A 23,012-nucleotide genomic window follows, 5' to 3' on the forward strand; every position below is an offset into this window, starting at 1 on the left:
AAAGCCAGCTTTCCACCTCCCTGGTTTCTATTTATAAGAAACTAAACCACATGCTTCTGCTTCATGTAATTCCATTTATCATCGCCCAATTATGGTTGCAGTAAATGAGAGTTGAGAGAGGTGTGAATTTTATCATCCTCCTTGCAATGTTTCTTGCTCAAATGAGTATTCCAAACAGAGCAGCAGATGCAAATGGGAATTAATTCATTCTTTCTTTATATCATGCTACTGCTGCTTCCTTCTGCGATGCTCATTTCGGCAAGAAATGTTGCAAGAAATGATGCTCTTTTGGTTTTCATTACCCTATCAGAGATTTCTACATTTGCAGCCTTCAACACTTTTCTCTCTGTTTTCTCTTTCATTTTCCTTCTTTGAAGTTATTAATTAGCAGACACAAATGTTTTATCATCTTTTTCAATGGGTCATCGCTGAAATCTGAAAAAAAGACATGAATTCAGTGTCTCAATGTTCTTTTCTCTGATCTGGGTCATGGTCTCTTTGCATGTTTGAGCGTTAAAATAAGAAATATTGGGAAAATGAAAATGGTAGAGAGAGTTTAGTCTTGAGTTTGATTGATTATTGTTTCCATTGTTGTTGTAAATTGTAATGAATTGGATGAAACTCAATGATCTTTGGTAATGGAAAGCCGAAGCATCAGCTTGTGTTTAATATGCAGGCACATGGACCATGACAGAGATGGAAAGCTCAATTTTGATGAATTTCTCCACCCTGCCTATGATATATACAACAGCTATATCGAATTCCAAACTCGATGGGACCGAGCGCAGAAGAGAAGTTTGATGAGGTCGATCTTGCTTTCTATTTTGATAGATACAAGAGCTGTAACTCACCCACCCCTCTGGATTTTGATTCATTCCATCCATTTGCAGGAAGGTATGGGGACTTCAATACTAAGATGAGTCTTGGTCACTCTCCTAACAAGGTACTGTAAAATATAGCAAATCTATGGCGAAGAAAGTGGCAAGTATTTGGTTTTTTCATGTTTGGAAGCTATTTACTCTTCTTTGAACATGGCAAAAGCAGTACCAGATTCGAGATTTTATCTCGTACGAGAAGGTTAGATTGCATGAAGAGATATCCGTTACTTCTGATGAAAGATGATAAGTTCCTTGTGCAAAAAACAAGACTTCCAAATTGAAAAGTTTTGAATCCTACAGGCACGATAGTTAAGGCATCACATTTTCAGTTTCATAATTCAAACTACAAGGGAAAGAAGAATTTGCAATTCTTGTGAGGGAGTTATGTTAAGTCATTTAAAAGCTAGGATGTGATACATCGTATGATTATTCAATTACACTTTACAGGCAAAAAGTATGGAAGGAACTTTAAAGAGAGAAAGTCGAGGACGCCCACCAAATACCGAGAGAAACAACCCCGATCGTAGCAAAAGCTTGAGCCACTTCAAATATGACGTTCTCTTGCTTCATCTGAAAATTCTGCCAATCCGTCCGCCTGCATCCACACTTGGTTTAAATCGTGTTTGAAAGCTAATGTTGTCTTGTCAACTCATTGAAAATACGTTTAATCGAACGGGTACTCACCCGAAATCAGCCATGATAATGCTAATATTGTCTTGTGACCCTTTATCCTGCAGAATACAAAAACAATACTTGCTTTATATCAGAATTATAAAGCAAATCCCTCCCATTACAAACTTTAAAAGAAATCATATTGTCCGAGTAGTACCAAGGCTGCTTGCGCGAGGGCTTCACAAGCTAGCTGAAATCAAGGTAACATGATGTCAGATATGGAGCACTCAAGAAATAGAGTGCGTAAAAGAACACAGGTAACATGATGTACACCTGAACATCACCATGCTGTCTAAGTTCATTTCGAACAAACTTAACCGCATCGGATCTGCAATAATACCCAAAATGGCACTTATTTTAGTCTGTCTAGATCGAAGTTGATGAACAATCTGATAAACTAACTCAAGAGAAACGACTTAGAGACAAAAATGAGTCCGAACAAACCTATTCATGTAATCCCATAGGCCATCTGTTGCTATCAGCATAAATTCAACATTTGATCCGAGTGTAGTTTGGAAAATTTCCGGTGATGCAGTAACCAAGTCTCCATTGAAACGTACACTGATGAGTTAAAAGTATCTATAGTCAAACTGCCTCGTAAAGTCGAATAGTATTTGGAATAACTGACTAAACAGACGAAAAATAAGGCAAACACTTAACAATAAGCAGCAATAAAATGAAAATGATACAAGTGATGAATCATAAAGCATACCTACCGAGAAACAAACTTTTCAGACCATCTCCCTTCTTCAACTCCTTTTTGTAGCATCCTTTTACATACAATGAGCCATCAAGAGAGGCATATGATACTCAGTATAAGTATATTACTATTGGCTAAGAAGAACGGAATATTCTAAAGCTGGACAATATTAGAAGAGAGTAAAAGGACCCAACTCGTTTTTCTTCGTCTTGAACCGTATGTCGCCAAATGCACGCGATACAGAGATATCCCCACAGATTCTCCCGTTAACAATCTAAGGATACCAAAAGATGTAAAGATGCTTCATAGAAGAATTGGGGTTTTGGTAAATAATATTGGCAGGTCATCATTCCAACATGTCAAAATGCCAGATTAACGCAGGCAAAACTCATATAAAACTCTTTTTCTTATGAATACTTTCCAGGCAAAGTTTCTAACCATCTTATGATTAAGTTTTATATGGAACAAGAGAATCAGAGTATAGTGAAACATGCAGCCAATTTCAAGAGAAACACACACCCATCCACCTGCTTCTCTAATTCTTTTAACTTCTTGCAGTGAGGTGGTGTTGTTTCCATAAGGCCGATGAGAACTAGTCAACACCTGAGCTCCTCCAGGACGAGATAATACCTGCCATCAAAAAGCCAACGATGAACTTACAACATCTTAAATGTCCCTGGATGTGAGTTTCTTTATGAACAACAGATTGAATTTTGCAACTGAGATGAAGATCAGCGGGATGCCTACAACACAAGAGTCGCCAACATGAGAAACGAACAACACATCGTTTCGTATGAACGCAACAGTTGCCGTGGAACCAGACTCATCTTCCTCCCCATCTGCTTCAAGCCTTGCAAGTGTAGCAAAATTACGTCAAATAGAGAACTGCATTGCCAACATACAAATAACCAAGTGGAAAACTGGATGTTTCACTTACAAAAGGAGTAACTTTTTATCAGTCTCATCAAAAGCCTTCGCCAAAGCTGCTTTTATCACTTCAAAATCCCCTCCATTCAACAGCAGGCCACCTTGTAAAGCTGCTACGCAGTCTTTGTACAGCTCCTCCCTGTGACAACATCATTTACACCAATACAATTGTCAAAGCCACTACTTATATGAAAATTCCCAAATGATTATGATTTTTGTGTCATGATAAAACTGGGTAAATCGAGTTTTCAGCAATCGTTTTTGTGTCATGATGATTAATGATTATGATTAACTTTTGGCATTGTAAATAAAGCCAAGCATCAAAATTAAAGCCTCCATTCCCCAAAACATTCGCAAGTTAAATTGGACTTCATGAAAACATAAAATTCTGAAGACTTCACCACAAGTTGCCCTGTTATTCCCCACCTGAGGAACTTGACGGAGGAATAGCCACCATGGCCATCGAACACTGCAGCAAACAAGAAGCCACTAAGACCATCAGACCGCACAACAACGTCGTCCTCCATTTCTTCGCGCAATCCTTGCAGAGTCGTCGAGCCCCATCTGATCCCCGCAGCATCTGTTAAAGAAGATGGAGCATCGATAGCTATGGAGGAGCAGCAACGGCTTTTTCTTCTGAGAGTGAGCTGGTTTGTCTTTGTGGGTATGGAGGCGGAGGCATAGTGGAGCTTGGTTAGGCGGAATCTATGCAATCGAGGACTCAGCAAAGCCATTTACTGATTCGGGAAACCAAACCCAGTTGAGATTTTGACTCGAATCAAATACTTCCGTAGAAACTCGAGAGATAGAGATTGTAAAGGAGATTAAATTAAGTGGGAAGGATAAGAGAATGAAGGAAGGCCTCTAAGTGGATTAACGGATCAGATACCATATTAGAAGATATTTTGAATCTTGCCCACAGCTGTGTAGATAGATCGTTTCATTCTAGGACGGACAAGAAGATGCAACATGCAGGTCTACCATCACCAAGTGGGGTCCGACTGTAAAATCTGTGGCTCACGTTCAAAGTTGTAATCTTGACAAAGATTTTCTCAACTTCTCTTGGCTCCTGTTCCACTTTCTGCTTCATCTTATAATTTGGCAATTAGTTTGACACTTGAGAAATAGGTTGACATCTTAGAGGAGCTCAAGTAAGCAAAGGAACGGAATTTGAGGCCAAGTTTCATTCTTGCTGTATGACAAGAGATTGAAATTTTCAGATAGCCACAACAATTGAAAATAACACTTCGCCGATGGTATACTCTGAATACCACTACTTTTTTATTCTCGAGACATAGTTTGACGTTTTGAAGGAGGTTAGTAAGCAAACGAATGGAATTTGAGGCTAAGTTCGATTCTTATTGTCTTGTAACAGATTGTAACATACAACAACTGGGAAAAGCAAATTAATACATACACTAAGTTTGTATAGGAAAATGGATTTTGTAATAAGGTTGTTCAAGTAAATTCTTGTTTGAGGTAATGAGGTCCGGGCTTAAATGGGTCCTCTTCTGCATATGCATCCGGCCGATAGAACCCTGCATCGTTCACTCGGTTGCTAAGAACATGAAGAATGGCTTTCTTAGAACCCCCATATTCGTCACAATTGTTCTCCACGTATTCCGTAGCCTCCGCTGCAACCTCATTCACAAAATCGAAGCGTTGTCCTCTGATAGCAGAAGTCTTTCGATGTCCATTGTTATGAGCTTCCCCTATTCCTTTACCATCCTTACCTGTTCTTCAAGGAATGGAATTCGATCCATTTTGAAGATCGACATCTCATCCTTCTTCGTCTGCACAATGAATCAAATTCAATGTTTCAGTGTCAATGAGAACAACATGTAGAATTTTAGTCAGAATCATTCATCATAAACGATTTCAGGCTTCGAGTTAAAAAAGAAATAATTTGAGCCAGGAGAAACTGGCCTGTAATCCAAAACCATCTCAGTATTCTATTTGTTTCGAGAAACTCCAAATATTTACACCTTTCCATTTGAGGAAGTTACTTAGTTCGCATCCCAATAATCGCAAGCAGTAAAATCCGCATGTTGTCTTGTTAAAGTGATTAATCATCTCAATCTATCCTCCATTCCACCTAATCCTACACTGAGTGTACAGTCCATATCATTATTTTCCTTAGAAGTATATGAGCCAATACACATCTCGCCTAATTTCATCTACACAACTGCCAGTTCAACATATATGATGAACTAAGAAACTTGTAGGATTTGAATACCACCATGAACCCACAAATACTCTTTTGAGTGTTTTTAACTACCCATGGTGCTCGTGTCCTAATCATCATTAATCACAAAAGTTAGATGGATTAGAAAGCGGGATTATTTCTGACACATCCACATGTAGATAGTTATTGTAAAACACAATGTATTCGGTTGCACTAATCAAAACAGGAGCTAGAAGAAGCAAACATCTCCAAATTTCGTCACAAAAGCACCGAATAACCCATGATTGTTTTTTCCAACGTTTACAAATCTCGGTTGTAAACTGCAGTTCCCAATCAATACTAATAGCAAAGAAACACTAAACACAAGGTGGCATTTACAGTCTCTCTTTTTAATACCTTATATTGGAAAAAACATAAATAGGCCCTGGTAGAGAAAGTTGGCAACTGTTATACGTCCCCCGCCACAAAAGAAGAGCAAAAGACGACACGAAAGATAGAAATTCCTGCTCCCAGTGCTTTAGGCAGTTGCAATATACGGCATATCATTACACAAACTTCGTTTCTTTAAAGAAACTTCAGGTCAAGTTAGCAAATTTCGATGCTTCCATCGATTTTTTTTTTTTTTTTTTTTTTAAATTGTGAGTTCGACTCGCGCAGTTTGAGAGAGTGACATGAATGAGACAAAAGAAATTAAGAAATGGTGAGGGAAAAATTAAGATACCAATGTTCTTCGTCGCCACACTCGCCGCCCGACACCTTCACCATTTCCTTGCTTTCTGGCGGCCACCTGAAAACTTAAACAAGAAAACGTGAAGAATGAAGGCCGACAAGAGCATGGCTAGCTTTGTTGTTGAAAGAATCTCTCGAATCTTAACCTGTAGCCGGGGAGGAGAGTTAAATCCATGAGAAATTCCAACCCTCACCTCTATCCTCTGTAACAACTAGAAAAAATGGCCAACATTAAGCAAAATCTAATGTGCTTTGGAAAAGATGCTAAAGATAAAAAAGAGCAGAAGCATAACACAGAAATTTCAGCCATTATTTGCCAAAGAACCAAACGGAGAAAGAAAAGGAGAGAGTGATTACAGGTGAAGCAAAGGAGAGTGATGGAATTGTAGTCATCGTTGTCCTATCTTCTTCATTCTGGGATGATACTTACAGAAAGGTACCATTTTTGGATAAATAAGCCGACCTCTTCAAGTTTTCAAGAAAAATGTCCTCTTCTAAGCTGAAAATATAGAAATTTAAACAATTATTTTTATTCATTAATTTACTTCTCATCGAATCAAAATAATGTATTACTAATTGCTAAGTTTCTACCCCTTGTTTACCTTCTTCAGAATCAATTAACATTTAATTGACAGTGGATATCAAGTTATCAATTAAAACATTTAAAAGAAAAAGAATCATAAATTGTGATTAAAAATAAATAAAATCCAAATTCATAATTTAAAGTCGAAATAAAATAGACAACCACGGAATGGGCTAAACCTCCACTAAACCTTTGTTGATTAACATAATTAAGCTTACCAAAAACTAATAGATGCTTAATATTGATTTCAATAGCCATGGAGATAGTGATACCGAACTTGTTTCCTACAAACGTAAATATTTGTGAAACAACAAAAGGAATGAAAACTCTTGTACATTCCAAATTTACATGGCAATGCTTAATGTGCTTCCTCTTCCTCTTCCTCTTCCTCTATGGCTCTTCCACTAAAACAGCTGAAGAGAGAGGCACATCTTCCGAGCCCCCGGGGTACTACAGGTCGATCTTGATGGGGCGGGCAACAATGCTTTTATGGGCAACTAGAGTTTAGTGTAAAACCAATGGCCACAACTTATGGCCCATCTTCTTGCACTGAAAATGTCGAACAGATGAATGAATACAGAGACAAAGGTAACATAAAAGCAGAAATGTAACACAAAATGGGTTAGTGAGAGAGCCTTACTGCTCAAAATAAAGCCTTGCAGCAAGCTCTGGGCTCTCTCAGCCTGCTCTGGTGTGCCTGATATTTGGATTATCTTCTGGGTTTCATCTGGTCTATCTTCTACCAGTGTAACATTGGCTCCCGATAACTGTTAAGAAACAAAATATCAGCCAAGGCGTTTTATAAATGCATCACACAATAGTTGAACAAAATTTCACTAATACCACCTCACTGATCTGAGCAAGCTTGTTTTTTGATTTTGTTATAAGCTTGGGAACTGCAGCCTCTGGTATCACAACTTCAAGTGTACTCCGAGTGACAAGCGGCACAGGGATTCTAACAGCAACGTCAAAGCTTTTATATTACATTCAATAGCCATTGATCTAACTTATAAAACAAGTAGAAGTAGAAGCAGAATAAACTAAGACATAAGAGAAACGTGTGTAAAAGACGGGCTGGATTTGACCATGGAATCATTTGTAGCTTATATAAGGCCCCATTGATCCAAAAGAAATGGGGGAGGGGAGGAATCAGCATTGCAGAATGATGAGGTTCTACCTATTTAACCCACTAGGCAAATCTTCACGTCGGTCATTTTCATTCTGCGTACCAGTTTCATTGCTCGACCCTCCATTTTCCTGCAAATTGATAGTTTGAATCATTTGGGTGCAGAACTGAAGTCCTAGAGGTGTGCATTCAAAAACCAATATAATTTACGGAGTGCTCAAGGCATGTTACGAGAGCAAGAAATACTCCTACATAATAATGCGAAAGAAACACATAATAGAAACCAAATGTTCTCCTAGGTTGACCAGAACACTTGTCTTTTCCAGTAGACTCGCAAAGGAGTAGAATCTTTTACTACTTGTCCAAAAGAGAAAGCAATTCTATACAGAAGCAGTTTCCAGAAGAACCTTACTCTGAAATAGTTTCGTATCCAAAGAAAGAAAGTGCCACCACTCATAATGGCTGAGAAGAGACTGTTTTGAAAAGAAACAATTCCCCTCATCAAGATAAAAGAAAAAATAAAAATCTAAGAAAACAAGTAACCTTTAGAAGCTGTGCCGTTCCAAAAGGTTGCACATTTTGATAGGCTGTGATTGAAGAATCATTTCCACTATGAACTTCACGAGCTGAAGCATTATTATTTGAAGATGATTCCTCGAGTCCTAAACTGCCCATGGAGCTTGGTAATGAGACTGGAGGACTTGCATCTTTTTGGAACGGTTCCTTATAAAGATAATTTCGTAATCTAGATGTTAACTCAACAACTGCATCTCGAGCTGCTTTTATGTCTCCTATGATCTACAAAAATTGTAGCTTATGGAATTAGGAATTCTGAAAGCAAAATCATCAGTTCCAATCAGCCACATTAGTCAACCGTCTAATCCTTATCAAATTCTTACTCAAAAACCAAATGTATTTACACATCAAGAAAGAACTATATTTCCGATTAACTTGAGACTTCGTAACTGCAGATTAATCCTTCGAAAAAGAACAAGAAAAAGAATATGCATATAATAGCTCAAAGACTGCTACCTTTTACTGTTCAGGGCCATGCTCTGTAACTGATTTATATAAGAAATTTATCTCAAAAGTACAATAAAATAAGAAGTTACATCAAGCATCTTTAACAAATTCCAAGAACTTCAGTCTATTTAAAGTTCAATGACAAACCTGTACGAGCTCGTCAGCCCCTGATACAAACATGGGAAGTTCTTCTCGGGGCACAATATGTACATTTGCACCGGTTAATCTCTTCATCTCTAACAATGATCCATCTCTTCCCTCCAAACATCCAATATCACTTGATGGTACAAGTAACCTAGTAGTTACGATGTCATCTTTATCAGGAACAAGATCAACAATGCGAGTTTGGATGTGTAACAAAGCTTCCTGTGCTGGAAAAAGCTCATCATCTGGACCCTAAAAACTCAAATTTGCCAATCAGAAGTTGAACAAGGAAAATATGAAAATATAAATGGAAAATAAGTAAGTTCAACGATTGCTTGTGTAACTCCTAATATATCTTCTGCAAGTAAAGGTATACTCAAGTGATTTGACCCTTGGCAAAAGTGAATCATGATATATGCCAACAAGGAAAAAGGAAGTTGGGGTACCTCATCTGAAGAAATTATCAGAATCTGTTCGTTCGAACCAGTCACAGGGTCAGAAACCTTGATATCCACACCAACTTCATCCCGAAGTAATTCTATGATTCCGTCAGAGTCTCCAATAACACTATCAACCTTATCGATTGGGCATAATATTCTAAATACAAGGTCCTCACCATAAAAGGGCATCATATTGTCGTTAACAGAAGCAGCTCCAGGCTCCACCAAAAAATTAGATTGGCGGTTGGAATAGTCATTGCCTCTTGTATTAGATATGTGTGGTCTGAATGGTCGTCCATCCATCGATAACCGTCGTGCAATAGGTGGAACATAATCATCATCGGGAGGTAAAATACGTTCTGGTGAATGTAGACGCCCATGGAAATGACTACGGTTGCGGTGCTGACTCTCTCTCAAGCGTGATGAAACAATAGCTACAGCTTTCTTTACAGCATTTGCATCTCCAACAATCTACAGAGGGTTTAAAACCCAATATACACATATGTTCTTCATAACTCAAAGAATGGATTAACGAAGTCATAAGAACTTAGAACAAAAAGAAGCTTAAATTGTTCCTGTCACCATATCTTTATATTTAATTCATTTTGTATCAAGACATTGCTCAAGTTTAAGTTATCTATATCCAGGTTTGTTATCTATGATAGATGGATAAGGGATCTATCTTGGCACCAAAAATTGGAATCCCAATAAACATCAAATAGATTATGACACGAAACTTATGTAATTCATTTCAATATAGCTTTCGAACCTCCAATCTGCGAAATACTAGAATTTAAGCAACCTCCAAAAAATGAAAGAATATGTGCTCATATAAGCAAAGATACATCACAATGAAAGGCTACATATCTCTTATATCTTCACTGTATATTTAACAAGTCCAAATGACATTAAGGATTGTTAATACCGTAGAACCCTGCCCTGACAAGTAAATAGAAAAGTGAAATGAAAAGAAGAGACTTCCTCAATATATATAATATTAGAAGTGGAATTCAATAAGTTAATTCAAAAATCAACTAAGGAATCAGCAAATGAAAAGACCAAGCAATTTAATGTGCAAGATAGATGTGACGTCCCCATAGAAAAGTTTAGTTTCTGCCGATATGACCGGTTTTTCTTAACACATCCATCGAGTAAGATATGGAGTAAGAAACAATTTTGATGAGTTCTGAACAAATGATTTCAGGTAGAACTCTGTTAGCTTCTCAATAGCTAGTGAAACAAGTACGAGACAGCAGCAGATTCAAATAACCCGCCACTTCACTGCTAAACTGCTCATAGACACCATTTTGGTTACTGTCTTATTATACGTTCTAACATGTTCCAACTTCTAAGCACCCAATTAGCGACTTCGGTTAAGTATTGCAAAAGTAAATTTGCTTCCTTTAAACCACCCAGGACATAGAAAGAGTTTGACTAGTCAGCTTGAATCAATAGGAATTCCAAGCTCGATAATTTTTAAATTATCATAGCAAGAAGCAAGCGGGTAGTCTTTCAAGATATTGAAGTGTGCAGAAACTAAACCTGGACAATCTCCTCCGACATTGAAATGCAACGAGGCAAATTGTGATCTCTGGGAAGAATCCTTATCTGGGTCTTGGTTTCCATCCTCATTTGTTCGATTATCTTTCCTCCCTTGCCAAGCAAACAACCTACGTGCATTCTAGACACGACAAGCCTTGTTGACACACGGCTACTACCGCCACCAGCTCCTCCTCTAACGCCGCCGTAGTCATCCTCCTCATCCTCAGGACCATAGCCCATTCCATTGAACCCAGGACTCATTTCACTCTCGAGAATCCTTTCATGAATCAAGAAAAGCGCTTCTTGCGCCGGAGAGAATGACGGCATCCGGCCTTCCGGGTCCCGCCGCCGAGTGTCCGATATCTCAATTATTCTCTCCTCATCGCCGGGAACAAGCTCATGCACGTTGATCCACGCGCCGGTGTGCTGCCTTATGGACTTAATGATACTGCCAGATTTGCCAATAACTCCCCCGGCCTTGGCATCATGACAGAGTATCCTGTAAGTCGTGGTCACCATAAGAGATTGGTCTTGAGGTTTAGTCGGTCGAACAGCACTCCCACGGTGACGATAGTTATTATTGGCGTAGTGATTGTTGTAACGAGGTCTGGTTCTACCCATCGCCTCCGAATCATAGTCTTGGTGGTCATAGTAGTAGTTTCTCTTAGATCTAGACTTTTCCATCGCAAATGTTAGGGTTTTGGATTGACAAAAATAATGCTTACCCCGGTTTAATGATTTTCAATGCGAAGCAATTAGAGTCCAAGAAAGTGGATGTGAATGGGTTTGATTTTCCAGTTTTGTTACAATCTTGCGGAGTAAAAGGGTACCTATCTCTAACTCGTGAGTAGGTTAGAGGATTCCTCTGTTCCAACAAAAATAAAACCTCAGAAGTCACTCCGTGCCTTCAATTCCATCTTTATCCTGTTTACCAATGGAAGTCCAATAGGAGTGATGCAATTACAAACCCTAGAAGACGAAGAAGAAGAGGAGGAGAAGTTATGATGATGCAAGGAGAAATCCATCTGCTTCAGCGGCTCCACAGTTTAGTTGCAGATGTGCAGTCCACTGCTCCTACACGACGCCGTTTCTCAAGGGTCCTCTGACTCTCTCTTTGCCATTTCTCTCGTCTAGTAATCTAATCTCGGGGGATAAAACATCTTAACCATTCACTTCTTCGGGTTAGAACCCATTACTCCTTTCTATTATTTTTATTTTTACTTTTTACCTTTACCGATTTATTGTTACAAAATCCCAGTATTCTTTTCTTATTGTCGCAAAATCCTAATATTCCTTTGACCAAATAAATTAATATTTCGAATCATTTTAAATTTTAATTTCAAAACAAAAATCATTCGTATGCAGTATTTCAAAAGGGAAAACAAAATAATATTATTAACTCACTTTAGAACTCTTTTCAAACGTGTCATCAATTGGAACATTTTTTTATTGAAAAAAAACATTCAAGAAAAGAATATATTTGTTTCATATGTGGTTTCTAGCGAGTTCTTTTTAGTTTTCATGCATTTATTAGGCTTATAGTGGCTGAAGTTATTGGCTACTTTAGTAAATAATAATTTTTTGGTAAGAAATGGGTTGGAATCATGACCGCTTAACCAGATTGCCGTAAAATTATTTTTAGAAAATAATAAAAGAAAAATAAAGCCCCCGGACCAAGCCCAAACGACGGCCCATTTTAGTTATGGAGCTCTGATAGCCTTGCATGCCCCTGGCCCTCCTATGTCAAGTGCCACTTTATGCTTAAAGTAGCTATCATTTTAATTTACTGCCTATCTGTAATTTTATCACAATATGATTTGTAGTGGTTTGATCGAGTGTGAAGGTACTCATTCCAACATTGAGATCTAACGAGATGGCATTTCCATCCACATCATGATATCACTCGTGTTAATAACCAATCCTACTTAATATATGGATAAAATTGGAAACAACAAAAATTATATCAATTTTATTAAACTAAAATATAAACAATAATTTGATGTGATTGTGGTTCATCATATCATTTGAAGTGGAAATGAACAAAGAAATGACTTCAGCGTGGGATGAAGGAAAACTGGTATATGGAATTCAATAACGTTCATGAAAGCACAAAGTGGCATCCCTGATGAATTGAATTTGAAGACCCCATTCACCAGCTGATTCCTCTTGTGCTAGTATTCATCCAAGTAAGTGTACAATGTATCGTCTTTCTTTGACTTGCGTCGGCTAAGCAAGGCCTTCAGGAGGCGTTTGCTTTTGCTGGGATATTGTTCAACATCTTTGCTGTTATCCCTTTCTGCTGGCATCCGCATCGATGCTGATTTCCTAGGTGCTGAAGGGTACTGGTAGCAAACAAAAATTCATGCTGCAAAATCTCAGTCACTAGTAAAACACCATATACTTTTGCAGAACATAAATGCAATTCAAGTAGGTGATATCGTTTTCCTCTAAATGAACGCACCCATCGTTGCCCATTGGAAATACTTGGAGTGGTTGGCGTACTTGAGTTGGGAGTAGTTGATCGACTTGAGCTTTGTGTCTTTGGTCTACTCGAGAGTGAACCAGAACGCAAAAGTGGAAACCGGTGTGGAGAAACCGACCGCTTATCTGGTTTGAAACAAACATAATTTGCATTTTATGGCAAAAGACCATGACTTCAAAAACCAATATCACACAAACTGGCAGCTAAAGGGGAAAGAGCATATGAACCTAATTCCTTCTTGGGCATGGTAGACGTGAACGAGAACGTTCTAAGTTGCGGGGACGGGGAAGGTCGTTGAGAAGGCACAGGAGAATTTTCTTTACTGCATGAGAAATGTTCAAACTAGATAAAGAACTCATTAATGCAAGTAAGCAATTTAGGTGCAGATCAATAGAAAATGTGGTGTTTACCTGATAATGGATGGTGGCATTTCCCTAATAGGTGATCGAACGGCTAGTGGAAATCAGTTAATAAATGGTGAAGTTTCATTAGAAAATTTTCCAAAGTGAAGTTCACAATAAACGGTTGTCACGACAGCTTACCATTTCTAAATTGGTGCCACTCATCTTCATCATCTAGGCTGCATCCTTTGTTCTTGGATCGCGTTTGGGTACCACCGTTCATGGTCTCCCCCGCTGAGCAAAGTTTATGAACTATAAGACCTCGATAACGTTTTTTTTTTTCTCGGAATGCAAAAGAAACAAACTGGGGGTGGGGGTAACAACAGTAAACTTGCCTTGTAATATGTAGTGCTTATGATACTTTGGCGTATTTATCACCAGGGATTGTTGGGAATGTCCTTCGTGATCGATATACTCTTGGCACGTTCGTAGCCTCTATGAGCCCGCATCAACGAAAAGAACACAATGACAATAAATTTGTAAATCTATATTTTTTTCTATCAATTATTTGGAAGAGAAAATAATCTTGATCCTACCTGTTCAATGCATGACACCCTGAACTCCGTTCCAGAAACATCATCCACTTTTTCATCCAAAAGATCATTAACCTTAAAACTAACAGAACCTAAATGATCCACGGTGTTCACAAGAGCTTTAACAGCATAATCTTTCAACGTTTCTACCACTCTGCATAAGAAAAAAATGATAGTTTGCAGTTTACTCGCTGATAAACTAATGCTGATAGAAGGAAAACTCTGATTACTTCTTTAAGAAAAGCCTTTCAACTAACTCACATCTGTTTTTGGTCGTCATTCGTGTAAGAGAGTTCAAAATACTCTGCTGCTGAGTATAATTGTGCTCTCAGGTTCTTCAAATCCTGAAAGTCAAATGCAGAAAGAGAGTGAACAATAGATGAAAAACCTGTAATTTTTCAAGAATGTCGCCAAAGACGCATGAGTACCTTGAGACAATCAGAGAAAATCAAACTCTGCTTCATAGAAATCTCATCAAAATTGGACGTTTCTTGTGAGATGGGCATTGTACAAGATTTTGTTTCTGTCCCAGAAAATGTTGAGCTCAAACTACTAGACCTGCAACCATCAGATTTCAAAAATTCAGAAATCGAAGGAAATCATTGAATCAGGCAACATTCCCATTTGCAGTGAAAGCATTCATGAATTTCAAAACTAATTTTGGGGACCTTAAAATCCTCAAAGTGTTTCAATATAGCCCAGAAGGAAAAGTAGAAGAGACAAGAGAAGTATTTATTTAGCAGGTGAGGGACAGCATTCCCTTTGACAGGTTACAGGTAATGAGAATCCTCAATTCAATAAATTAAAGAATAGTTGACTCGCTGTCTCATAGATTAAACATATATCAAATTCGAACCAATCGACCAAATAAAACAAGTAGTGCTTCGCCATAATTCAAGCTCGTTCTGTCTGAATCTTCGCCAGGACTCAATCTGTCCTGAACAATTAAAACTTAAAAGCGGATGTCCACACTCTCCTCCTTAACAACCGTCGAAAAAGCCACAAAATTTTCAACACCCTTCTGAGTAATTGCAGAGAAACGCTTGCAATATAGACGTTTAAGACTTCCAGAAGATCAAAACCCCATATAACATAGAGGAAAAAGAGAGAAAGAAAGTGGAAGGAAATAGGTGTACCTGTTTTTCTGGAGCTGAAGAGGTCGAAACTAGAAACGGGAGAGTAGCCAAAACCCCATCTGATTTCTCAGCCTCAAAATGTGAAAGCACGGTGAGCAGAACCAAAAGAAGCCAAAAGTTGGCATAAAACCAAGTGGGTTGGGTAAAAGATTTTGACTGAACTAGAGGAATTCACAAAAACCCAGTAAAATGTTTGAAGGCAGCAAGGAGTTGATGTTGAAGGGCAAAATGAGGGAAAGAAAGAGGGCGGTCGCGGTTGGATGAAGACATCAAAGGCCAGCACGTCGGTTAAGCCAGAAAATCAGGAGCTTTGTAGCTTTGGGTTTCGAAGAGAGAAAATTAGAAGCTGAAAAGTCGCCTCTTCTCTTTTGGAACAGAAAAATCCTCCCTTTGGCTCTCTCTCCCTAGTCCCCATCGTTGTTGCCACGTTTTTGTGTGCGAGAGTCTGGAATGATGGGTCCCAAAACCCCTCCGCCCTTGGGGGATGTGCCTTTACTCTCTCCCTCAACATAAAATTGTCTTGTTTCTTTGATAGCAAATCTCACTTGATTCATTGTGGGGCTTTGTAACATCACACCCTTGTAATTAAATGAATTTCAGAATCATTTTGTAATTTTTGTTGGTTCAAAGGTGATTGATTTGCCATTATTAAGAACTATTGAAGTAGGCTCTATATTTCTCCACTTGTCTTGGGAGGCGGCCATAGTTCATATGGTATTAGCGTTGGATTTATTGCATTAACTAGTGAACCAAGAAAATAAAATAAAATAAAATAATGGCGCCTGCATTGCAGTGCATTGTGGGTCCCTTGTCAGTCTCAGAAAAATATAGTTAATTTAACCCATAAACTTCTCAAAATACCACTTTTCTCTCTCGAATTTATTCATTTTATTTTGTTGTCTATTGTTCGTGTTTGTGCCAAATCTGTCACTGCGACACATTTTGAATTCAAGTTTCTTTGATTCCTTTTGAATCAATAATAATAATAATAATATAATAAAAGTAAAACAAAAGGAGAGAGAGAAATTAGTGGGATGGGTAGGTTGGCGGAAAATGAACCCCACAACTTTCCCACCCTACCCGTTACCAAAATCAACGGTCTGGATTTTGCAAGCAAAAATGATCACCGGTCACTGAGATATGTTTTGTGGAATATTTCGAAGCAGCGGATCTTATTATTTATCTTTTTCAAAATTTTTGAAGTACCAAATTTGGAGTTTTGAACTTTTTAAAATGCTTTGACTATGTAAAAATACTTTAAAATCAGCGCCGGATTGTTGGGTAATGGGTGGGCCCAGCATCCCCACAACTGGAAATGAGCGCTGATAATGGGTCCCGCTGTGACGTACCTGAACTGGCCCAGTTTCGCAAAAGATGGGCCGGGATTGATTGATGGCTCTAGCTAACCGTCAGCGTGGGCTCTAGAGGCCCAAACCCATCTACGAGATAAAAATGATCGTAGTTTATAGAAAATGAATTTTCCGAAACATAAATAAAAAAAAAATACACTATTATATTTAGAGAGAGACATAGATTCCTCAGCTTAACCAAAAAAAAAAAAAAAAAAAGTGCTCTATAATTATATTAAACAAGGATATTTACAGCCAAACATGCCAAAGACAAGTAGTAATTATAGTAATTAGAATGTATATAAGATTCCTTAAAAAAAAAAGAGAGTTGAAAAATTATGATATCATATATATTTCACTAATATTATCGGTTATATCTGGATTTGTATGATCATTGTGATACTCCTCTGGTTTCATCCGGCTTGCGTCTCCATGGAATCACTTGCTTCAAGCTCCCATAGATACTCGCCTGCCGTTATTTGGACCCAGTTAAATAAACAACCTTCAAATTTTGATTTCATGTATGTTTCCAAAGATTAGCGAACCCAATAAAATTGAGGTAGGACACTTACGATCAACTGCGACTTCGAATCCGATTTTCTGAGAAAGCTTCTTCTACTCCTAAACCTTGTGATCTTCACCCTCGTTTCGCCCTCGCCACTCCCCACATTACGCCCACCGCTGTTGTCACCGCCGGCCGAACGCGGTATTTCTGACGCGCCCTTCGGAACCTCCTTATTCTTCCTGAAGCTCATCCACCGCCTAGACCCGACATATTTACCATGCTTGCCCTCCCTTGTCGCAGTCTCCGCCCACGTGTCGGGGAACCTGAACGACAAATTGGAAGACAGGTCTTGGGCGACGACGGGGTCGTCCACGGCGGTCGTTGGAGAGGAAAAATGAGCCACTTTGGTGTCAGTGAACAGCCTCGGAGGCAGATCCAGGGATCTTGCACTTCTGGGCTTTGAGTTCGGTTCAATAATTCCGAACGGTCTTGGTTTCCCTGGCGCCTCCTCCCATTGAAACGGCACAGAAATTGACGCGTGCAGCGGAGGCGTCACCAGACCCGGTGGCTCCGGCGGCTGTCTTGGAAGAGAAAACAGAGACAGCTTTGGTGGCGTCGAGCTCGGATTTTCCCCTGTTTCCAGCCTCATTCCGTCAAAATATCACGGACCCATTTGATTTTGAACGAATACAACAAGGCCCAGTTGAAGTGGATGACCAGTTACTGTAGAATTGGGAGAATTTTTATAGAGAGAGAGAGAGAGAGGGGGGGGGGGGNGGGGGGGGGGGGGGGGGTTAGAGAGCGAAAGAAGTGGAGGCAGAGTTAGTTTATGAGGATGCGAATTGTGAGGGTAACTGCAAAACGCTCCTGGCGCTTCGTCTTCACGAGAAAATGCCACAAGTTTTGTTTGTGTACATTAAACTGTAAATTCACCGAATCTCAATCTTACGTTTAATTATGTTTGAGGTCCCACGATTTGGAAATTTCGGGTCTCTGATTGTGATGGATTTTGTGAACCATCAACGGACATTTTTGTGAATTGGGTGTGTTTCAAAGTCGTACTCATTTTTCCTGATCTGCGAAAACGGTTGAGAAAAAATAGTCTTTTTGATGCGTATATAAAATACTGATTTTTCTGTGACTTTTTTGCATGCCAAATGGTTCAGTGGCTCATGTGATTTGCTTTGTTGGATCATTTCTTGTTCATGGATGAGGACGCCAAGTCGTCTGAAAAGTTGTTGGATTGGTTTGATTTTCAAAACTCACTCTCCGCTGTGGTCTTTCTGTTTCTCTTGAATCAGTGTATATCAATTCATTACATTCTTAGTAATTTGTGTATACAAAGAGAAGAGAAAGAACACACAGAATCATACATGGATATGCAATTTTATTGAGTAAGAACAAGAAGCAGTTTCACAACTATCTACTTAGACGATTCATACCCTCGCACGCCAAGGTTCCTTCTAGATCTCCGATAATTCGAGTTATTCGAACTTCTAGACCTCTTTGCACTTCTTGGAACAGGGTTTTGACAGTACTGGCAAAGCGTTTAATGTCAAAGCTACCCGACTCTTGAAGTAGTTCCTCAGCAACCTTCCCGAATTCCACGCTGATCTTCACCTGAATTTCCATCCATTTCTGTCCCGTTAACACAACATATCTTTGTAGCTGAAATGTCTGTTCAAGGAAGTTCTCCAGCGCTTTGGATTTCCCTTTCGTTCTTACAACTTTGAACTCTCCACATTTTACACTCGCCTCGTAATCATGCTGCAAACCACAATGAGCAAATTGAAGACAAGGTAAACCTGAACAAACTAGAAAAGGAAGAATGAATATGAACTTACCATCCTTTGGCAGAGTTCATCAGTCTTCTCCTGCAGAGAATTGTATCTGCCCACTTGTTTATTCAGCTGTGTCAGAAACATAAGAAAACCTCTAATCCCAACTTCTCCATTCTCCTCATTTTCAGAATTCCGAGTACTTTCCTGTTTTCCAATGAGCCTCTCGAGCAAAAGAAACTGCTGTTTCAGCCTTTTGATTTTGTAAGACACTCCTAGAGCATGAATATCCATCCTCCATTGAGTACTATTATAAGTTCTTCCAAACTGCTGCCCTATTGATGCCAACGGTTCGGCATTATCAACCTCCTGGGGACTGCTTGTGCTTACTTCTTGAATAGGACTGTGACAACTAATTTCTTTTTCATCTTCAAATTCCGTACCTGGAGATTGTATCAATGGATTTCTGTCCTCAACAACGTTCAAACAAGCTGCCTCCCTTACTGTTCCATTACATTCTTGATTTCTCTGCTGCTCTTCTTCTCCTGGTTCGATCTTTATAATCTTGACATCAGACCACGTGCCACTGTTTTCATCTGGCAAATCCCACTTCGTAGGCCGGTACCCTTGAGGCCTAAACTGTGCTGCCAATTGGGCTTTCAAGGAAGCTAGTTCCTTTTCTCTCTCCATTGACAGAGCTTTTAGTTTCATATTCGCATGTCTAAGCTGCAAGATGTCTTGATTCTGAGCAGCAAGATGTGACTGAAGCCGTTTTGACTCGAGCTCCAAGTTGAGCATCTGCCAGTGAAAAACTTCTAATTTTTCATCTTTCACCCCCATTTGCTCTGCAAATGCATCTATTTCCAGGTCATGTCTCTGCTGAAGTATTAGTACATACTTCTCGGCCTCGGAGCATACCAACTCTTCCATCTGCTTCACATCAATCATTCTCCCTTCAGAGGTAAAATCCATAGATGAGCCCCAAAAGGAACAAATAAATTCATCCGCTCAGAGAGAGCTTCAAGTATACAACGTTAAGTTAAACATAGGAACTTAAGTTTGTTACCTGAGTCATCATTATTTCTTTCAGGGGAAAGACATTCAGCAAGGAAAGGGAAATTATTTGAGTCAATGGATTCTGGATGATAGTAATCGATATCATTCGGCTTAGATATGGTCTTCCCATTGTTTGTGTTTGAATGCTTTTCCCCAGCACTTGTAGGGACGTCATATCCTGAATTGACCTGATTGGATAACATACTTCTCAATGACTGTCTTTCATGTCTTGATTCTGAAATTGTCTTCCACCTTTCAGCTTCTAATTCTGCTTGCTTCCTCCTAGCTTTGGATAGCTTAACCTCCTTAAGGAGCATTGCCTTCTGTGCTGCATCCATCTTCGATTTTCTCAGCATTGCTGATAACATCTTGTCTTTCTGTTCTAAATCCTTCCGCATCTTAACAATCTCAGCTGATAGTTTCTGTACCAGTATTACGGACTCCTCCTTTTGCTCTAAAATTGAATCAATCTCTTCTTTTGATGCCTCAACTTGCCTAACTGCTCGCCCCATCTCAGCTTCAAGCTGCCTTTGGTTTGAGACCAGCTCAATGAAGGCTGTTTTGTGCTTCCAGAGCTCAGAGGAATGCTCTTGGGCCTCACGCTTAGCAGTTTCTCTCAATTCTTCTACCACACTTTCAGCCTTGTACACTCTTTCTTCCAAGTCAGCTCCCCTTTTAATCTCTTCCTCCAATTTCTTTTCCTTGGACTCCAGAGACATCTCCATCTCCTTCAACTTTTCATTCAGTGTAGAAATAACAACTTCCTTCTTTTCGAGAAGCCTTGCATCATCCATTAGAGCTCCAATGTGTTGGCGAAGCGTCTTCCTTTCAATCAACCACCGTTGCTCCTGAGCAGCAAAAATGCAAACAACTTTTTCATTAGCTTTGGCGTCTTCATGTCTGATTCTTTTCAACTCTCCTATCTCCCTCTCAGCAGCCTCTAGCTTATAAACAAGATTAGGCTTTTGCCTGGCATCCACCTCTCTCTGAGCGCTCCATAACAGCAATCCCAAGAGTTGGGCGCTCCCTTGAAGCATCTTTTCCCGAACTTCAGACCATTTTTCATCTTTGCAATCAGAGGTTGCCAAGAGTCGAAGCGCAAAGAATGCGCAAGAAACACCGAAATACATAGGAGATAAACTGTCGATTTTGTCGTCCGAGATGAATGCTAGTGAATTGGAGACCTCTTTCTTATCCATCGTCTAAGACTATGCTTCTTCTCATTCGAATACACTATTACAAGAGAAATAAAGGTTAGTTTTAAAGTTCACAAAGCATCCCATATATACATAAGAGAAAGGACTGAGAGTCTGAAACAAGTCTTTCAGGTGATTGAACAAAGGGCAGTCAGATTATGAGTTCAATGTTAGAAAGCTCAAGAGCATGGCTGCTTTTACATGTGCCTGAGTGTGAAGAACAGTCATGTAGAGGCCAAACTACAACAAAATACGACAGTTATAAGAAGAATAAAGGAGAATTGTCCCTGGTTTTCAGGGAAAAGACAGACTGCAAGCAACCCCACTTGCTTGATAAAGCAAACACAGGGTTCTGGGTATTAGTAATAACTGCATATAAACTGAAGAGAAAATGCAACCTTTTGAAGGCATAATGAGAAGTATTTCAAAAGGGTTGCATCTGCAAGTAACTTTCAGTTCTCACAAGGCGATTATGTCTTCTACTTCATACCTTTTGAAACAGAAAACAAAAGGGTTGCTGGGGCAATGCACAGTAGCAGCGATGAATGCAATCAGCAAGCAAAAAGAACCCAAACCAAAGAGAAGAGAAATGAGGTCAAATACCTTTCAGAGGTTCAGGCAAAGTAAAAGCAGCGTGGAGCACCTTCTCGTGCATAGTACTACCTATATAGAAGCAATGAATTGAATCACTTTCAATTCATAGACAAAATGATGGAGCAACCAAGTCAACAACCCCTTCGTGGGTCCACGAGAAATGACTGCTTGAGTTTCTTCCTTGGGTTCGACCTGTAAAGCAGAAACTAAACTAGCATAAGAAAGAGCACAGAATTGGATATAATCATAACTAAAATTTAATAGGAAACCTCCCCAAGAATCCCAGTTACCACCAGCATTTTATAATCCTAAAGTTTGAAGATCGGCCCTGGGAATCCGAAGTGGGGGATGTGGGATTTGAAATGGATTCGATATTTGATTGCTTTCAAAGCAACCCTCGTGAGTTTCTCAGAGATGAAAAATGGAGGCAAGGGGGGAACGAAATTATAATTGGGTCACAGATTCTTATGAAGTTGGGAGCGTACATTAAAGAGTAAATTATTGGGTCGTTCATGTGACCCACTTGAACTGCCATGTACTGCCGCTCTGCTCCTAATCTAAGCTTAATTTTTTTTTTTTGAAAAAAAACGCTTTGTTTTTTTGTTGCTTTTGCTGCTCGTTCATTCAAATTTCTCTTCAAACTTTATATCTATTGAGTTACGGTGATTTAAAGTTCAAGTTTAGTTACATCTTTTTCATCCCACCGAGTGCTGACAAGTGAGGCTATAAATTTTATTTATGACACATTTTGAAGCCATCAAATCGCACTCACACTAGCAAGTTGGAATGGAATGGTCTCACTCATTATTGGCCCAAAATAATAATGATAAAATTGGCCTCAAAATACTTATCCACCACAACCCAACTTCTCACTTCTCAACCAACTTACATCTTACACCAAACATACCCACATTTATGACTTGCTGCACTAAGTTGTGCGTTCAAAAATATTCCAATCAAATTAAATATCTCAATAAGTGTTGTATAGTTTAATAATATAAATTTTGTATATTGTTTCATTCTCGATTCATAG

General features: G+C 39.1%; 5 protein-coding genes and 1 pseudogene across 15 annotated transcripts; all 6 read right to left on the reverse strand.

The window, feature by feature from the left end:
• Positions 1-1,173: 1,173 nt before the first annotated feature.
• On the reverse strand, positions 1,174-4,130 carry LOC111482780 (protein phosphatase 2C 57). 2 transcript variants are annotated; one of them, XM_023128738.1, is made up of 11 exons: positions 3,604-4,130; positions 3,188-3,316; positions 2,998-3,100; positions 2,770-2,880; positions 2,445-2,524; positions 2,267-2,320; positions 1,995-2,111; positions 1,824-1,878; positions 1,708-1,740; positions 1,563-1,609; positions 1,174-1,484 (listed from the first exon to the last, which is right to left on the reverse strand). In XM_023128738.1, the coding sequence occupies exons 1-11, from the start codon at positions 3,909-3,911 to the stop codon at positions 1,445-1,447; spliced, it is 1,077 nt and encodes a 358-aa protein (XP_022984506.1). In that variant the 5' UTR covers positions 3,912-4,130; the 3' UTR covers positions 1,174-1,444. The 2 variants fall into 2 exon arrangements, with proteins under 2 accessions (XP_022984506.1, XP_022984505.1); XM_023128737.1 differs by having other exon boundaries at positions 1,176-1,473; positions 3,604-4,126.
• A 280-nt stretch (positions 4,131-4,410) lies between these two features.
• LOC111482788 lies at positions 4,411-6,591 on the reverse strand (annotated as a pseudogene).
• Positions 6,592-6,888: 297 nt separating this feature from the next.
• On the reverse strand, positions 6,889-12,082 carry LOC111482777 (RNA-binding KH domain-containing protein RCF3-like). Of its 2 annotated transcripts, XM_023128732.1 has the most exons (8): positions 10,950-12,078; positions 9,414-9,878; positions 8,971-9,219; positions 8,344-8,598; positions 7,852-7,931; positions 7,521-7,629; positions 7,315-7,441; positions 6,889-7,223 (listed from the first exon to the last, which is right to left on the reverse strand). In XM_023128732.1, the coding sequence occupies exons 1-8, from the start codon at positions 11,631-11,633 to the stop codon at positions 7,204-7,206; spliced, it is 1,989 nt and encodes a 662-aa protein (XP_022984500.1). In that variant the 5' UTR covers positions 11,634-12,078; the 3' UTR covers positions 6,889-7,203. The 2 variants fall into 2 exon arrangements, 1 of the variants encoding a protein (XP_022984500.1); XR_002718259.1 differs by lacking the exons at positions 6,889-7,223; positions 7,315-7,441 and adding an exon at positions 8,213-8,273 and having other exon boundaries at positions 7,550-7,629; positions 10,950-12,082.
• Positions 12,083-12,894: 812 nt separating this feature from the next.
• Positions 12,895-15,890, reverse strand: LOC111482781 (protein ABIL2-like). Of its 2 annotated transcripts, XM_023128740.1 has the most exons (11): positions 15,502-15,890; positions 15,034-15,297; positions 14,794-14,923; positions 14,627-14,709; positions 14,369-14,519; positions 14,168-14,267; positions 13,974-14,066; positions 13,842-13,884; positions 13,659-13,753; positions 13,411-13,556; positions 12,895-13,291 (listed from the first exon to the last, which is right to left on the reverse strand). In XM_023128740.1, exons 3-11 carry the CDS (start codon positions 14,869-14,871, stop codon positions 13,121-13,123), a joined length of 960 nt encoding a protein of 319 aa, XP_022984508.1. In that variant the 5' UTR covers positions 14,872-14,923; positions 15,034-15,297; positions 15,502-15,890; the 3' UTR covers positions 12,895-13,120. The 2 variants fall into 2 exon arrangements, with proteins under 2 accessions (XP_022984508.1, XP_022984507.1); XM_023128739.1 differs by lacking the exon at positions 15,034-15,297 and having other exon boundaries at positions 15,502-15,889.
• A 1,162-nt stretch (positions 15,891-17,052) lies between these two features.
• Positions 17,053-18,438, reverse strand: LOC111482786 (uncharacterized protein At4g00950-like). Its single transcript, XM_023128747.1, has 2 exons — positions 17,423-18,438; positions 17,053-17,319 (listed from the first exon to the last, which is right to left on the reverse strand). Exons 1-2 carry the CDS (start codon positions 18,002-18,004, stop codon positions 17,242-17,244), a joined length of 660 nt encoding a protein of 219 aa, XP_022984515.1. The 5' UTR covers positions 18,005-18,438; the 3' UTR covers positions 17,053-17,241.
• Positions 18,439-18,602: 164 nt separating this feature from the next.
• LOC111482775 (myosin-7B-like) lies at positions 18,603-22,450 on the reverse strand. Of its 8 annotated transcripts, XM_023128730.1 has the most exons (5): positions 22,049-22,450; positions 21,876-21,902; positions 20,200-21,422; positions 19,200-20,086; positions 18,603-19,122 (listed from the first exon to the last, which is right to left on the reverse strand). In XM_023128730.1, the coding sequence occupies exons 3-5, from the start codon at positions 21,386-21,388 to the stop codon at positions 18,775-18,777; spliced, it is 2,424 nt and encodes an 807-aa protein (XP_022984498.1). In that variant the 5' UTR covers positions 21,389-21,422; positions 21,876-21,902; positions 22,049-22,450; the 3' UTR covers positions 18,603-18,774. The 8 variants fall into 8 exon arrangements, with proteins under 8 accessions (XP_022984498.1, XP_022984491.1, XP_022984492.1 ...); XM_023128723.1 differs by having other exon boundaries at positions 20,200-22,171; positions 22,273-22,450; XM_023128724.1 differs by having other exon boundaries at positions 20,200-22,171; positions 22,270-22,450.
• Positions 22,451-23,012: the final 562 nt, after the last annotated feature.

This window comes from Cucurbita maxima, unplaced genomic scaffold (genome assembly GCF_002738345.1).
Source record: "Cucurbita maxima cultivar Rimu unplaced genomic scaffold, Cmax_1.0 Cma_Scf00008, whole genome shotgun sequence".
NCBI classification, from domain to species: Eukaryota; Viridiplantae; Streptophyta; class Magnoliopsida; order Cucurbitales; family Cucurbitaceae; genus Cucurbita; species Cucurbita maxima.

Bases quoted from the DNA above. Each gene is read 5' to 3' on its own strand.
- LOC111482786 (XM_023128747.1), bottom strand. From the start codon at position 18,004: ATGAGGCTGGAAACAGGGGAAAATCCGAGCTCGACGCCACCAAAGCTG. The intron at 17,320-17,422 runs GTAAGTGTCCTA...AAATAACGGCAG, and splicing joins ATTCGAAGTCGCAGTTGATC to GCGAGTATCTATGGGAGCTT.
- LOC111482780 (XM_023128737.1), bottom strand. From the start codon at position 3,911: ATGGCTTTGCTGAGTCCTCGATTGCATAGATTCCGCCTAACCAAGCTC. The intron at 1,879-1,994 runs GTTTGTTCGGAC...GTATTATTGCAG, and splicing joins CTATGGGATTACATGAATAG to ATCCGATGCGGTTAAGTTTG. The intron at 1,474-1,562 runs GTGAGTACCCGT...GTGTGGATGCAG, and splicing joins ATTATCATGGCTGATTTCGG to GCGGACGGATTGGCAGAATT.
- LOC111482777 (XM_023128732.1), bottom strand. From the start codon at position 11,633: ATGGAAAAGTCTAGATCTAAGAGAAACTACTACTATGACCACCAAGAC. The intron at 9,220-9,413 runs GTACCCCAACTT...TTGAGTTTTTAG, and splicing joins TGATAATTTCTTCAGATGAG to GGTCCAGATGATGAGCTTTT. The intron at 7,224-7,314 runs GTAAGGCTCTCT...CGACATTTTCAG, and splicing joins GCAAGGCTTTATTTTGAGCA to TGCAAGAAGATGGGCCATAA.
- LOC111482781 (XM_023128740.1), bottom strand. From the start codon at position 14,871: ATGCCCATCTCACAAGAAACGTCCAATTTTGATGAGATTTCTATGAAG. The intron at 14,520-14,626 runs GTGAGTTAGTTG...TTTCTTATGCAG, and splicing joins AATGACGACCAAAAACAGAT to AGTGGTAGAAACGTTGAAAG. The intron at 14,067-14,167 runs GCAAGTTTACTG...AACTTTGCTCAG, and splicing joins TAAGCACTACATATTACAAG to CGGGGGAGACCATGAACGGT.
- LOC111482775 (XM_023128723.1), bottom strand. From the start codon at position 21,388: ATGGATAAGAAAGAGGTCTCCAATTCACTAGCATTCATCTCGGACGAC. The intron at 20,087-20,199 runs GTAACAAACTTA...TTACCTCTGAAG, and splicing joins AAGAAATAATGATGACTCAG to GGAGAATGATTGATGTGAAG. The intron at 19,123-19,199 runs GTAAGTTCATAT...TGTGGTTTGCAG, and splicing joins ATGAACTCTGCCAAAGGATG to CATGATTACGAGGCGAGTGT.